Source organism: Buteo buteo, chromosome 8 (assembly GCF_964188355.1).
Source record: "Buteo buteo chromosome 8, bButBut1.hap1.1, whole genome shotgun sequence".
Lineage (NCBI taxonomy): Eukaryota > Metazoa > Chordata > Aves > Accipitriformes > Accipitridae > Buteo > Buteo buteo.
The window spans coordinates 39,091,783-39,105,296 of record NC_134178.1 but is presented as its reverse complement, the minus strand read 5'-3'; the positions used below and the strand labels follow the sequence as shown (position 1 = coordinate 39,105,296).

The 13,514-nt window shown below is 42.5% G+C and overlaps 1 protein-coding gene across 1 annotated transcript; it reads left to right on the top strand.

Moving 5' to 3' along the window:
• Positions 1-1,030: 1,030 nt before the first annotated feature.
• LNP1 (leukemia NUP98 fusion partner 1) lies at positions 1,031-10,384 on the top strand. Its single transcript, XM_075034755.1, has 3 exons — positions 1,031-1,180; positions 7,872-8,117; positions 10,181-10,384. Exons 1-3 carry the CDS (start codon positions 1,031-1,033, stop codon positions 10,382-10,384), a joined length of 600 nt encoding a protein of 199 aa, XP_074890856.1.
• Positions 10,385-13,514: the final 3,130 nt, after the last annotated feature.

Below are 13,514 nucleotides of genomic sequence, written 5' to 3'. Positions count from 1 at the left end.
TTCATATTATACAAACAGTTTTATGGGCCACAACAGAGTTTTCGTACCAGATATTTTGAAATAAAAAAGACACAAAAATTACAACAAAGTGTTACAGCCACAGTGCAGTACATAACGGCCTCAAGGAGACCCACAGCACAAGCGCCACGTGAGGTAGATGTGACCCGTCTAGCGACTTGGTTTCAGGGCCAGAAAACAGTCCCCAGCCCTGTGCTGTTTTGTGTTATAGACAGGGTCTTTATGGCTGACACCCAGGGCTGGAGGGTGGGGAAGAATCAGATGCATTTTTACTCTCTGTGCCTTCAAGTGAGGCAGGGCCTCCCACAACCCTGCTACGGCAGATGAAATGACTCTGGTGAAAAGCAGCTGATGCACATTCACGCTGGCTGTCATGACCCAAAAATGAACAAGCAGTTTCTTCAAGGGGGGCTTTCTTCCACCTGGACAGGCCACATTTCCTGAATACCGAAGGAAGAGCGGTGACAACAGAAGTCAGGAGGGAGGAGAGCATGGGAAGAGCGGGCCATTTGTCCTCCCTGCCACAGAGCCAGTTAGGCCTCTGCAAGCAGCTGTGCCAGTTTCTGACCACCGTCAATATGTCAATTCCGCTTCTCGATATCACAAGCCTACTTTGGGTTCATGTACGCACCTCCCAGGCATGTAACTGTGGGCAATTCTCCATTGGTATTGACAGCCGGTGTACTCTACAGCAACACGCAGGGAGCAGCCAACACATTTCCCTTCCCACCAGCCCCCTGCGGCAGTGTCATATTGGACATCGCTGTAATGGAAAGGTTAAAAGAAACCTTGTTGAAATGAGATGAGAAAGGATTGACTTTATGTTTAGATAGTGCCCGGGGCTGCAGTGGGATGGGTTTTGGGGGATGGAGTGCAGAAAGAGTGGCTGAAACTGCGTCTCCTCTTCCTCCTGTTGGCAGAACAGTGTGAGGCTATTGGCTTGGTGTTGGCATTTGACCTTGCTTTTCCTTGTCTGGTTGGGAGACCCCCCCCAAGTTTGGAACGTCTGTACATGGAATATGAAGAGGATGATGATATTTCCTTTGCAAAATGGATGAGCAGCTTCTGGGGCCACAACTTGATCGATGAGAATGAGAAAGAGGGTAGAGGCCACAAGAAACGCCAGACACGACCCTTTAGTGAAAGGAGAGCCTCCCTTCCGGTAAGACCTGCGTGCGGTTTTCTGTGTGTGTGTGTGGTTTATGTATAAATACAAGTACCATCCCCAGGGGCATGGCCCTAGAGATGTATGAGGATGAGTATGGTACACCTCGCCAAATAAGTTCAGTTCCTACTGGCAGCAGCTAGTTGCTTTTTTGAACTTAGCTGCCTGCCAGCGCCAGGCCTCCAGTGCCTTTGGAATACAAGAAAACTGGCAAACTCCAAGATAAGCGATGACAGGACCAGAAATGTAGGGAGAAGGGTGTAATAACTGCCTAACTATGTATTACAATGTTGTTCTGTCTGCTTGGCATGTCCTAGCAGAGATCAAAACATTTTGGCAATGGGCACACATATACCTTGTCATTAATGAGTCTGTTCTCATGTGTAAAACTACATAACCCCGTATGTATTCACAGGGCTTGGACCTAATTCTGCAACTATACTGCCTCCAGGAAGTTGTATGCTTTACTCCCTGGGATTTAGCCATTTGCACGTGTAACTTCTAAATTAAGCTAGAGAATGCAGTCCCTCCTGGTTTAAAACATCCGACTCTGAAAATAAGGATGCAACACCTGACAAAGCTTATTATACTGTGAAGTAAGATTTTAAGGCAGAAGTACATTCTTTATTCTTAAACAAACAAAATAGTTGGGAAAGGGGCAGGGTTCCCATGCAGAAGCAGGTTTTTAAGGCAGCTTACAACTGTCTAACTGATTATCAAAATGAAGTTAAACTCAAAACAGCTGTTCATAGTCTGCTCTTTACTTGAAGACTGTTGCTTTTATTTCAGCTGTAGAAAAATGCTTAGGTGGTCCAAAGCCCTCTCTTTTTTTCCCAGCTACATCAGTTGGCTTACCAAAGATACTATGTTTCCTTACAGACCATTTTTCTGTTATATCCTTTGATCATTATGGCTGCAACAAAGCAAATGCTACTATACTGGGGAGAAACAGCTAATATTTTCCAAACTTTTCTTTCTAACATGCTCTATTTTCACCTTGCAAGTTCTCCTCCACTGGAGCTGCCATGTTCTAAGCTGTGGGATTTTTTGTTTTCAAAAAATTTGGCTAAGAAAAACCAAACAGACCAAAACCACCTTCCCCTTCTTTGAATTCATGGGCGGGCTGGAGAGGTAACCTTCATTCATTAGTTTTGAACTGATCAGCCACATTTGTTATATACAGTTATATTTCACCTTGGTCACAGATTGCAAGACAGACTCTGAGCTAGAGCTTTTCTGATGGATTCCATTAGAATGCCTGAAAACAGAACATTTATTAATGTGGGGTTTTTTTTAAATTAGTTTTATGGTATTTGTCTTTCAGAGGTCTACGCATATCTGATTTCTTTAGGCCCCAATCCAGACTGAAATGCAAGAATGTACTTTAAATCACTTTTCATTCAGCAAGCTGCTGAACACATCTTCGTGTATATTTGTGTGTGTATTTGTGTGTGTACACATATATTTCATTTGAAGCATGTTCTTATATTCAGTTTGTTCAAAAGCTATTTAAATACTTAGCTAATAGCTGTACAAATTCTTTGCTATAGTCGCATTCCTGAATCCATACATAGAACTTGGATTAAGTTACCTGACGGAAAGAGAAGACTGTGATTTTTGACATTACTGTTCAACGAGCTAAAGTTATCCTGTACACTTAATTATGTCTGGCCTTTACATTAATGCTCCACACAAATTTGTCTTGCTCCAGTAGTATTGTACAAGACATATAAATTTCAACTGCTTTATTTTTCAGTGCCACAAATTGACTGGAGGAATAAGCGGGAAAGATTTGTTTGGGGATTTTATGATTCGGGGATGAATTTTGAGATGAAACTTTTTGATTTGGAAATCTCTGACTAGTTGGTAGTGAAGAGCACCAAAACATGTTGTCTTAAACCAAATCTAGAAGTTAAACAAATAGACACTAATAATTCCTTAGAAATACCTTCAGAAAGAGCATCTCCTTGTTGAGAGCAACAGTTTGCTGTTGCACCTGGAGCTGTGTTTTTTACACAGTTATTACAAATGATAACTACTGTAAGATTCAAAACACTTATCAGTGTTAGTTAACTATTGTCTTCATTTTACCAGAACAGTGCTATTAATCGGGAGGAATAATAACTGAGATTAGACTGTATCTCTTCTGTAAGTTAACACCTCAGCAGCAGATCACAGTGTGCCCTTTCTTCTGGCTCAACATTGTAAATGGATATAACTCCACTGTCCGGGTAAAAATCAAGTCAGCAGGTTCCAACTGACACAGCTGTTGGCAAAAGTTCCTTGTGCAGATACAATGGTACTGCCAGAACAGCACTGCCAGCACACTTTGTCTCGTATCTAGGGCTGGTATATGGTGCATCAGCAATAGGGCAATCCTGCCCACATGAACTGCAACTGCACCAGGAGTGTTTTGGTATTACACAGCAAAATGCTAGCAGTATAGCACAAAAGGTGGTTTTGCATAGCACTGGAAATTGTACCTTGGCCTTTGTAGTTTTTCCAGTGCTGTAGAAAGACATTCAAGCCACTGCTCTCATCTCAATGACAATGGTAAACTGTGACATCCTATCGTGGTAGAGCCCCCCAAAATACAGATAAAGCTTTGTAGAATAACTCACAGACAAACAACAATTTTTTTTTCCCCAATATCTTAGTATACCTCACAAACAATACTGAGATGAGCTTCGCAAAATGCTTTTGCTATTGTCATTCCCATTTTGCAGAGGGGAACACAAAATTGTATTCATCCTTCACTGGGTCACTGGCAAGACAGGCTAAAACTTGCAACTCCACTCCCCTGAAAAGGATCAGAGTTGTATATGTTGCTGTGGGCCAACACTGAATGTGAAAACTGCCTGGGGAGAAATAAGTCATCTGTTTCCATCTCGTTTAGTTAGCTTGTTCCTCTGGCAAACTTCAGACACGTTAAATGTGATACCCTTTTGAAGCCTCCAGCTACAACTTTCCTTGACGCATTCTAGTTATCCTCCATCATTTTGGTTCAGGATGGTTTCTTACCTCCCAGGCATTTTGTTGCAGAGAAAAGATAGGAGGCAAAGGAGCACTGATAAGAGTTTTACAACCCTATAAACATATCCACCTTCAAGTAGACATTGCTGCTCACAGGAGAAAATCTAGTAAGATACAGCTGAGAGTGGGAGCAGAACAACTGACTGCTGTTGAAATTGCTAACACTTAATTTCAAGTCAGACTGAACATCTACCACAATATTGTTACTACAGATCAGTTGGCCTTAGGCCAAAACATTTTTAAGGAATATATACTTGGCTATAAGCTTCTCAGAAGGAAAAGAAGCTGCGGGACAGCATCTGAATGTCAGATGTTCCAAAATATCCCTAAAGTACTGGGGTCACTGTGTAAACTTCAGCAAACACTGAAAACTCGTGCTGACACGCTGAAGATTAATTTTCTTACTGACAGCTGTGCAAGCCCTCAGATCAAGCCCAAAAGATGGAAGCAATTATCTTGTCTCCAACAGAAACTGAGAAAGTGAATAGGCAAATTATATTGACATCAATTTCGCAAAGTATTTTTGTTTGTGTACTTTTTGTGTGTTTTAGATGGGCAATTAGCAAAAGATTAGCTGTTGTGTAAATAGATACACTGAGCATGACTGGCCTTTACGTGAAGGCTCAAGCAGAAAAAGGGAGGCGTAAAGGGAGTGAGAAACAACCCCTGAGAGCATGCTTGGTGCTTCTGGCTTTCCCAGCACTGGCAAAAATTCCCCATTTTGATATAAGGGAGCATTTATCATTCTTCCTTCCCATGCCTTTTCCCTTGTTTCACCTCCTCCCCCCTTCTCCAGTTTAAGCACTGCTCAAGGTCGGATCCTGGGAGCCGGAGACCAAGGGGCGTTCGCTAAAGAGGCACCAGATGTAGGCACGAGGCCGCTGCTGGGGCAAGGACAGGAGCAGGTACTGGGGCCGTGCTCAGAGACCTTTGGCAAGGGATGACAGCACCGGTGGGCGGACACCGGAGTTGCGCAGATAGAGAGGCAATCTCTGTGGCCACCAGCTTCTGAGACTTCAGGAGGGGAAGCATAAATTAAAGCGGCCTTCAGCTGTTCTTACTTACAATGTTACCAAGCAATCAATTTGGCACCAAACACATGTATTAAATGCATGTGTTAAATCCAAGAAATAGGAAGAAAGCCACATGGATTTTATCTAAAGTCAGATCTGCTTCATCGCTGAGCTTCGTTTTATGACTCTTTCAGTTCTCCACAGAATCAATCTTAAATAAGACTAATGTACTGTGCCAGTTATAAGCCATGAAATATTCGTGCTTGAGCAGTTGTGTTAAGGCTCTTGTCCTCTGTATAAGACAGCAGCATACTGATGTGTATGAGCATACTGTCCTCCTAGCCGCAGTGGTATATATCATGCAAAGGCACTGTGAGAGGAGGCACAGTCACAGTAATATGGTTGCATAGATATGTATGTGTAGCTTTACCTTTAGTCCACTGGGGCAGATATGCATTTCAGAGGAAGGCCTGTCCCTTTTCTGGACCGTTGCTGCCATGTCAGTATGCGAACTGCAGTCTTTTTGTTAAGGGCTTAACTATAATTCTATCTGTGAAGGGAAATTAAAAAGCAATGTCTTAGTAAAATAAAACATTTACAAACACTGCAAAACAGGACTGATAGAATGCCATCCCCCGTTTCAGCTGTCCTTCTGGGTTTTTTTGCCCAAACCCTCTAAAAACAAATACCAGTGATTTTTAGTGTGAGACAATTTTTATTTCCAGGAAACAATATATGGTGTTGCTATTAAAATGACACAGAAGACATAGCATGTTGCGCTTGACGTGGCATGCGTACTCCTGTCCCTCAAGCGCAATGTGATTGCTTTGATGCTTTCTAAAATAACAATACAATATGACCTTACAGAAATTACAGCTGTATTGATTGGTTTGAAACCAAAGTAAAAATAGTACGGCAGAAATCATTACCACTACTCTCAGAGGCAGTCCATAATACTAGTTACTGAACTAAGCTTATGTCTGGAAAAGAAATGGAACCAGTACCACCGTAAGATCTGAAAACACTTTGGTATTAGGTGCTTCTGTCAGGTGTGAGATTTATTATTTTTAGCACCCCTCATCAAGCCTGTCTAATGTGATATAGTCACATCCGTATGGATGCACAGCCTCACTATTCAGAGAAAGGCTGCATAGGTCCCTGTTCTGCTGATATATTTATAATAGCATCTGGGCCAGAGTAAATGGAAACATATACAGGAGACATTTCAGGTCCCTTGCAGTCCAAGGGTCGTAGTTTGATGTGGCCACTCTACCAAGTTGTTTAGCTTTCCGCTGTTTGTTAAAAAACCAAAACAAACAGCACCCACCCCCCACCCCCAACCAAACCCTACTCTGAGTGTAGGGTTTTTTCCTGAATTTTTTTAGAAAACATTTCAGGACCTGTGGGATAGACCTTCAGTTGTTACAAACAGTCACAGCTCCCTCAAAGCCAGCAGAGCTTCTCAGGGTTACTCAGGAGCTGAAGACTTAGCATCAGACTTATAAAAAAATGTATACACATTCAAACACGTATGCAGCAGCTGAGTGCCTGGACTGCTCTAACCTGATACCCACGGGGGTCTCATTTCAGTACCTGCCGTCTCTCTCTCACTATTTTCACTGCCTGCATCAGCTACTTACCCTGAAAAAGCATCAGTACCTGGCAGGGTTTGGGGCACACCTGGCTCTATGTGGTGACCTTCTCACCCATCTCTCCTACAGGTCTGTTTCTAAAATCACCAATACAAGACTCCACAGGACACAGCTGTTCTGTATCAGTTTAATCTCCTTTACAGACATTCAGTTAAACACAGCTGATACAGATCAATAGCTTTTATCTGCATATCAGGCCTGGGAAAATTGAACCACACAGAAACTAAACAACTGCCTACTCCCTCCCCACTTTAGCCCTACAAATGTAATTGTAGGAAGCCTGTTTCCTACTATGTCTCTAGCAGGGATGTGTCCCTGCCTGTTTCCTACCATTTCTCTGGTAGGGATGTGTCCCTCAATGCCCTGAAAGTGCTCCCATATCAATTCAGGACAAACGTGCCCAAGAAACCAGCAGAAAATTGAGACCTGGACAATAGAGCATCTTGTCTGCATGTAGGCCGTGCTGAAAATTTGACACAACTGGGCTAGAAATGGTTGCTGTCACACTCTAAGGAACTCAAACATCTGATAAGACCTGGAGCACCTCTGGGTCAAACCTTCTATCTGGCTCATCTGGCCAGAAAGGCTGGGTCTTTTTTTTTTTTTTTTTTTTTTTCTTTTTTTTTGAGGGTCCTGCCTAGAACCTGCCATCAGATATGAAGGCTGAGTTTTTGAGGTTATGGAGGGTCCCAGTTCCTTTTAGTGTCAGTGGGCACTAAAAGGACCCAGCACACTTTACATTTGAAATGCTTATTTGGGTGTCAAAACTTAGCTATTCAAAAACAGGAATAAAAGCAAATTCTGCTGCTGTCTCTGGAAAGCAAGCTCTTGACAGTGTGATTTTCCTGCACAGAAAAGGAAAGATACAGGAGTCTGGGCAAGGTCTTTCATTCTGCACCATTGTTCAGAGAGCGCTCTGTGGCAGCAAGAATCTACCTTGTGTGCTCTGCTTTAATATTCAATACTCAACAAAAACCTCTTGTTTTTCAGGCCAGGCTTTCCTCCCTCCATACAGCTCGACTTCATGCTTCTACCAAAGGCTCATCTTCAGGCCATCTTAAGGGCTCCAAGGAATTTCAAGAAGACCAAGATGTCAAATGCCACTGCCACAGGAAGGCAAGCAGAACACCTTCAGCAGACAGCTCATGCCCAGAGACAAGATCAAACTCCATCCAGGAATTTGCAGAGTCCTTTGAAAAGCAGTTGCATCTCAAAAGCAAACGCTCAGTTTCTTTGGTAGGTAACAACCAACTTAAGTTCACTTCAGAAGAACAACGAACAAGCAGGCCAGCTTTATCCCTGGTGTAAATGCTGTGGCTTTGCTAGGGGAAGAGCAGAAATAAACCTGAATTAGAATTTCTCAAATTATGTGGTCCTTACAGTAGTGCAAACAAGGTTAAAGCAATAGTATCATTAGTATGAGAATTCTTCATGTAGTGTTACCATTTAGACTTATTCAAAAATGTCTGTCTTCAAAATGAGACACCACACTGGCTGTGGCAATGTTTCCTCTGTCTACAGCTGTGCCAACAAAATGTGACAATATAAAACCAGGTTTGCTTCATTTTTGCCATAAGATCCAGCTCTCTCTCTTACTGCTGCTGATCTGGTTTAACCGTATACAGTGTTATCTGTAAGACTGCCAGACACCGTGGTGTTTGAGAGGCTTCTCTTTTACCCCTTGGGACTTCATCCATCTGCTTTCTTCAGTGTCACCACACAGCTGCAGCAGCAGCCATTGCTATAAGTGGCTGAACATATTTTCACTGTAAGGGCATGCAACCAGCAGGGCATTCTCCCCCCATTTCACCCTTCTCTTCTTCCCATCATTCTGTCCTGAGGCATGAGCATTTTCTGTATGGTTTGTGCTGATGAAGTAGCCAGTAACAACCTTTTGTCTATGACACTTTAACACATTTTTATTATTATGATATGTAATATCTGGTGTATTGGACAATGGAAGGAAGGGTAATAAACCCTAACTCGCTTTTAAGTGTCAGAAGAGCACTATCATATTCAGTCACCCTACTGAAAAAGCTGTGCTTGAATAATACTTGACATTAGCACCAAATAACAACAGAAGGAAGTATCTTTATTTCTCAGTTTGTTGACACTGACATTTTGTATGGGGAAGTAATTTTCAGCTCTCTTTGCAGACCTGTGCAGCAACAAGAGAGGAAAAAAAATCTCTTTTCAATAAGCAGCATCATTACATGATCAGTCCCACAAGTATAGTCCTTGCATGCCCAGTCCTCTAAGAATATGCAGAATTATGGTGATGACAACTCTGTTATGCCATTGTTAAGATTTTAAGTGCATTCTCTAATCTTCTTTTTCCCCTTTAGGAACTACTCAGAATTTATTTCATTTGGAACTTCACATTGCCTCATGTGCCAACATTCACCAGTGATTGTCTGGTTTATCATTTATCATTTGTCAAAAGTACCTACAGCTAGAAAGTCTGTGAGTGTGTAATAATGGTACGATAGGTATAGTGAGCATAATACACTAAATACGGATTCTGTTCCAGTTAAAATCACAGATTCTTGTACCCTTCTGTAATCTGCAGTGAGGTGTGTTGGGCTGTATTTTAATCTACCTTTCAAGAAGACCAAATTGTTGTCATTCCTCAGTCACCATTGAAGTCTGGGAGATGTGAAGGACTTGAGAATCACGAAGAACTGAGCAATAGGTGTTAGAGATCTGAAAGGAAATTTGGGACTGGGCTTAAACTTGTATATCCGAATGGAGCATTTTTTTGCCTTCAGAGCTCTGTGGGTGCAATTCAAACCACTGTGACCACACAGGTTAAAAGAATAGTGGGGGAAAACTAGTCCCATTTCATCTCCTTCCCTGCATATTGCTTTTCTCTTATAAATGTGGCTTTGAGGACACGTCATGACCTTCAGCACTTGTTTTCAGTGAGGTCTTTGCAGCTAGCACTGAACAGCCTTCAGGCACATAAAGATGGATCATATGAAAGGACAGAAACATGGGGTCTGGGCTGAAATCTCAGAGCCCCTCTTGTTTTCCCTCCTGTCTGCTCTCCCCCTCAAGTCCTCCGGGCAGGTGACCCTCCTACCATACACAGAGTATAATCAAAAGCATGTTGCCTCTTGCTGAGTTTTAGGGTGACTGACTGGGGCCTTGAATTTGAGCCCATCATGTTAAAGCTGATCTTGCCGAGGTAGGTGACTGGAATATTTTATTATACATTACTAGTGAAATAAAATAATGAGATTTTTTTGTTCATGTGGGAGTCACTGTTAATTCCCTGCTATTTTTTTCCTGCCATTTAGCAACCTGAAGGTATGAAGGAGAGAAGAGAAAGAGAAAGATTGCATTTGAGAAAAAGCAAGTCTCACAAGAGAATGGGAGAGAAATCAGAGCCAAGGAGAGAGCAGGAAGAAGATGAAGGTTCAGAAGTTGTACCTGCAAAACACAACGAACAGTTTCCATCACAAGCAAGCACTGAGAAAGGATATTTATGCAAAGGCAGCTAGAATGTGTTGAGATAATGAATTTTAACTCTCCCTCTGAAGAGCAGAGGGAGTGTTCTTGTTTTGTCTTGACTAGAAGAGGCCTGTTAGCTAGAATAAACCCTAACGTGTAAAATAAAAGTAAAATTCAACTGCATCATTGACACCGTGTTACTACCTTCCTGTCTTTACTTTTGCCATTAGGAATGTGACCTTTGTCATAGGAGGAGTGTATCTGTAGCAAGATCCAAGTTAGCAATTAACCACCGTAAGAGGGTTTCAGGCAAATTTAGCATTGTGGCAGGACAGTGGTGGATATGTTCATTTAAGAGGAGAGTGTGTCTGCATTACAGAGCCATGCAAAGTCATCCAAAGCCTTATGTTGCTCTTTTAATTGAAAACAGGCTTATTGGTAGGTTTGGGAAGGAAAAAGTACACATAAACAGCCACCTGCTTCCTGGCCCTGACGTTCACTTAGATTTGTCTTGGAAACAGGTATCTTTTTGCTTTGACAATCTTCCGACTCCAAATTTATGGAAGTAATAGAAGGGAAGCCCACATCTTCTCTTCTATACGTCCCTATCACTGTACGATATGACTCTTGTTTCTCTGGCATCCCGCAGCCCTCTCCCACGTCCTCTGTCCCACTTCCCCAGTCACACAACTAGTTCTTTCTCCCAACTTTAGCCTCATCATCTTGCTTCTTTTGTGGCCTTCCCCTCTCCATTTACTACTTTATAGCCCTGCCTCATAGGTACCAACCTCTTTTGCTACATCTCTAGTTTTGCCTCATCAAAATTTGAACCTTGCTGAAAGGTATCAGGTAAAAACAAAGATGTTCTGCCTCTCATACTTCTATATAACCTCTTCAAGGGGTTGCCACACATTCAGGGTGAGGCATTGCAACCCTTTTCCCTTTTTCCCTTTTCTAGAGCTAGGGCCAAACCAAGGGAATGGGAACTGGCTCTGTCTATGGTGAGCAGGACTTAGGAAAAATCTCTTCCCTCTGGCTGAAGATCTCTTGAACTCAGATATAAATCTCACCAACTATAAGTAAGATTTCCTTCTATGCAGAGGAAATTCACCTCCACATGTTCATAAACACATACACACTCCCACACTCCCCCCATGCCCCACTTCTTCAACATGCAAGTCTTCCCTGCAGAGAAGAGCCCTGCCCTCTTTGGGAATGATTTCCCCAGGCCTAGTGTAGAGAAAGCCTGCTTTGGATAATATGGTTAGAGATGAGTGAAGACTAATGAAGTCATGCGCAAAAGTCAATGTCTGCTGTGTATTCTTCCTGTGATTTTCTGTAATTATGAAGATACCATTATTTTACTTTAGAGCCTTAATTTTGAATGTTCAACCTTTTAAAAGCTTAGGGCATCCTTAAAACTTTGTAACGCTTACCTCCATTAAAGGATTGTTTTTCTTTTTAAGTAGGGCTTTGGGGGATATATAAGAAAGCAATCAAACCCTTGCTGATGCTTGTAAATTGCTTCTTGCCTGGTAACATATATTATAAACTAATAAATCTGACTGAAAAATGTTGTTCCTATGCATAGTTCCTGTCCTCCCCGACCCAGATTAATTTTCATGAAGATCTTCTGCCAGCCAAAACTTCCATGCAGATGACTTTCCTTTTATAGCTTTTTTTCCTTTATATTTTATAGGCTATATATTTATAGCCTTTTTACTCTATATTTTCCTTCCTTAATATGAAGACTGCATTACAATAGACCTGGATAGAAAGGCCAGCTACACCTGAGTTCCTCAGATAAAACCTCTCACATACATCTTTTCATGTAGCAGCCTGCCCTCGGATCTCATGAGAGCTGAATGCTGTGGCTGCACCAGCTTTGCCTGGATTTCAGAGCTTCAGCCTCCTCCTCCTCCTGTTTTCCAGCCAGGTTAACTCAACAGGCCCAGCTGTTTCCCAGCAGAATTTGCAAAAAGCTTGTATTCGTGAGACTAACATGCTGGTTGTACAACTGATGAAAAAAAAACCACCAAAAAGAGCTAAAATAGAAAACCCATGCATGCCTGGCTTGCACTTGCTGTTTACTATCTCCACCAAAGGGCAGGCAGGGCTCCTGCCACTGAGGCAGCTTAGCAGGTCTGCCTAAAAACACCTCCTGTGTTTATCACTGAACGCCATCTCTCAAAAGAAAGAGTCTGTAAGCATTTAGGTCCTTTCTGAACTGGCCCATCAGCCCCGTGGTGTGACTCTGGAAACAAGCTTTCAAATAATGTCCTCAACACTGTCCTCCTTAAATCACTAAAAAATCTTTACTCAAAAGTGTTTTCTCTTGCTTCATATCATGTCTGATGGGACCAACAGCCCTTTCCAGTTTAGTCCCATGTAGTCTGATACAACAGTATTACTTAGAAAGACTGAAACTTGCATGATAGAATGAAATCATGCTCCGCAGAAATTAACAAGTGTTTCATAAAGAATCGGGCATTTGGGAAGGAAGGTAATCATCCAAAGAGGAATCTGATTGCAATGGCACGGCTGCTATTTCTATTTCCACAGAAAGTGGAATTGGGATATACAGGTAGTCAGAATGACTCCAGAGGGTTTTCATTTTCACAGTAGGTCACTAGTTTGGTTGTGACTGACATAAAAAATACTCACTGCCTTGACTCCGATCCCCAATTCCCAGAGCAGCGGGGCGGGCTGTGGGCGTTTTCTGCACACACGCCTATTCCTACCCAAACACTGTTCGTTTTTTCTGCTCTTTCCAAGAGTGGGATGGCTACAAGTCGCATCGGAGTCCAAACCTTGGACACGAAGGAGGTCAGCTAGTGGGAAGCAAAGACAAAGGGCCCAAAAAATATCTTTTCCAAAATGCTCATTAACAGGTAATGTTGAAAACCTGAAATAGTTTTACACCAGAGGGGAGGCAGCAGGCAGCAGAAGCAGGCTGGTGCTCCCGCTGCGGGCTGGCTGTCGAAAGCTGACGTGACTCCCAGGCCCCTGAAGGACATTTTAGACTTGCTCATGGGTGGGAGACCATGCTCTGGTAAAATGCTCTTGTCTGTGGATTCTTCCCAGCACTTCAGGCTAACTAGAAAGTGCTCCTGTGGGAAGTCAGGGCATGGGTACGTACAAGCATTTCAAGAGCAAGATCCAGTTATACGTCAGTGTTTT

Bases quoted from the DNA above. Each gene is read 5' to 3' on its own strand.
- LNP1 (XM_075034755.1), top strand. From the start codon at position 1,031: ATGGAATATGAAGAGGATGATGATATTTCCTTTGCAAAATGGATGAGC. The intron at 1,181-7,871 runs GTAAGACCTGCG...CTTGTTTTTCAG, and splicing joins AAAGGAGAGCCTCCCTTCCG to GCCAGGCTTTCCTCCCTCCA. The intron at 8,118-10,180 runs GTAGGTAACAAC...CCTGCCATTTAG, and splicing joins GCAAACGCTCAGTTTCTTTG to CAACCTGAAGGTATGAAGGA.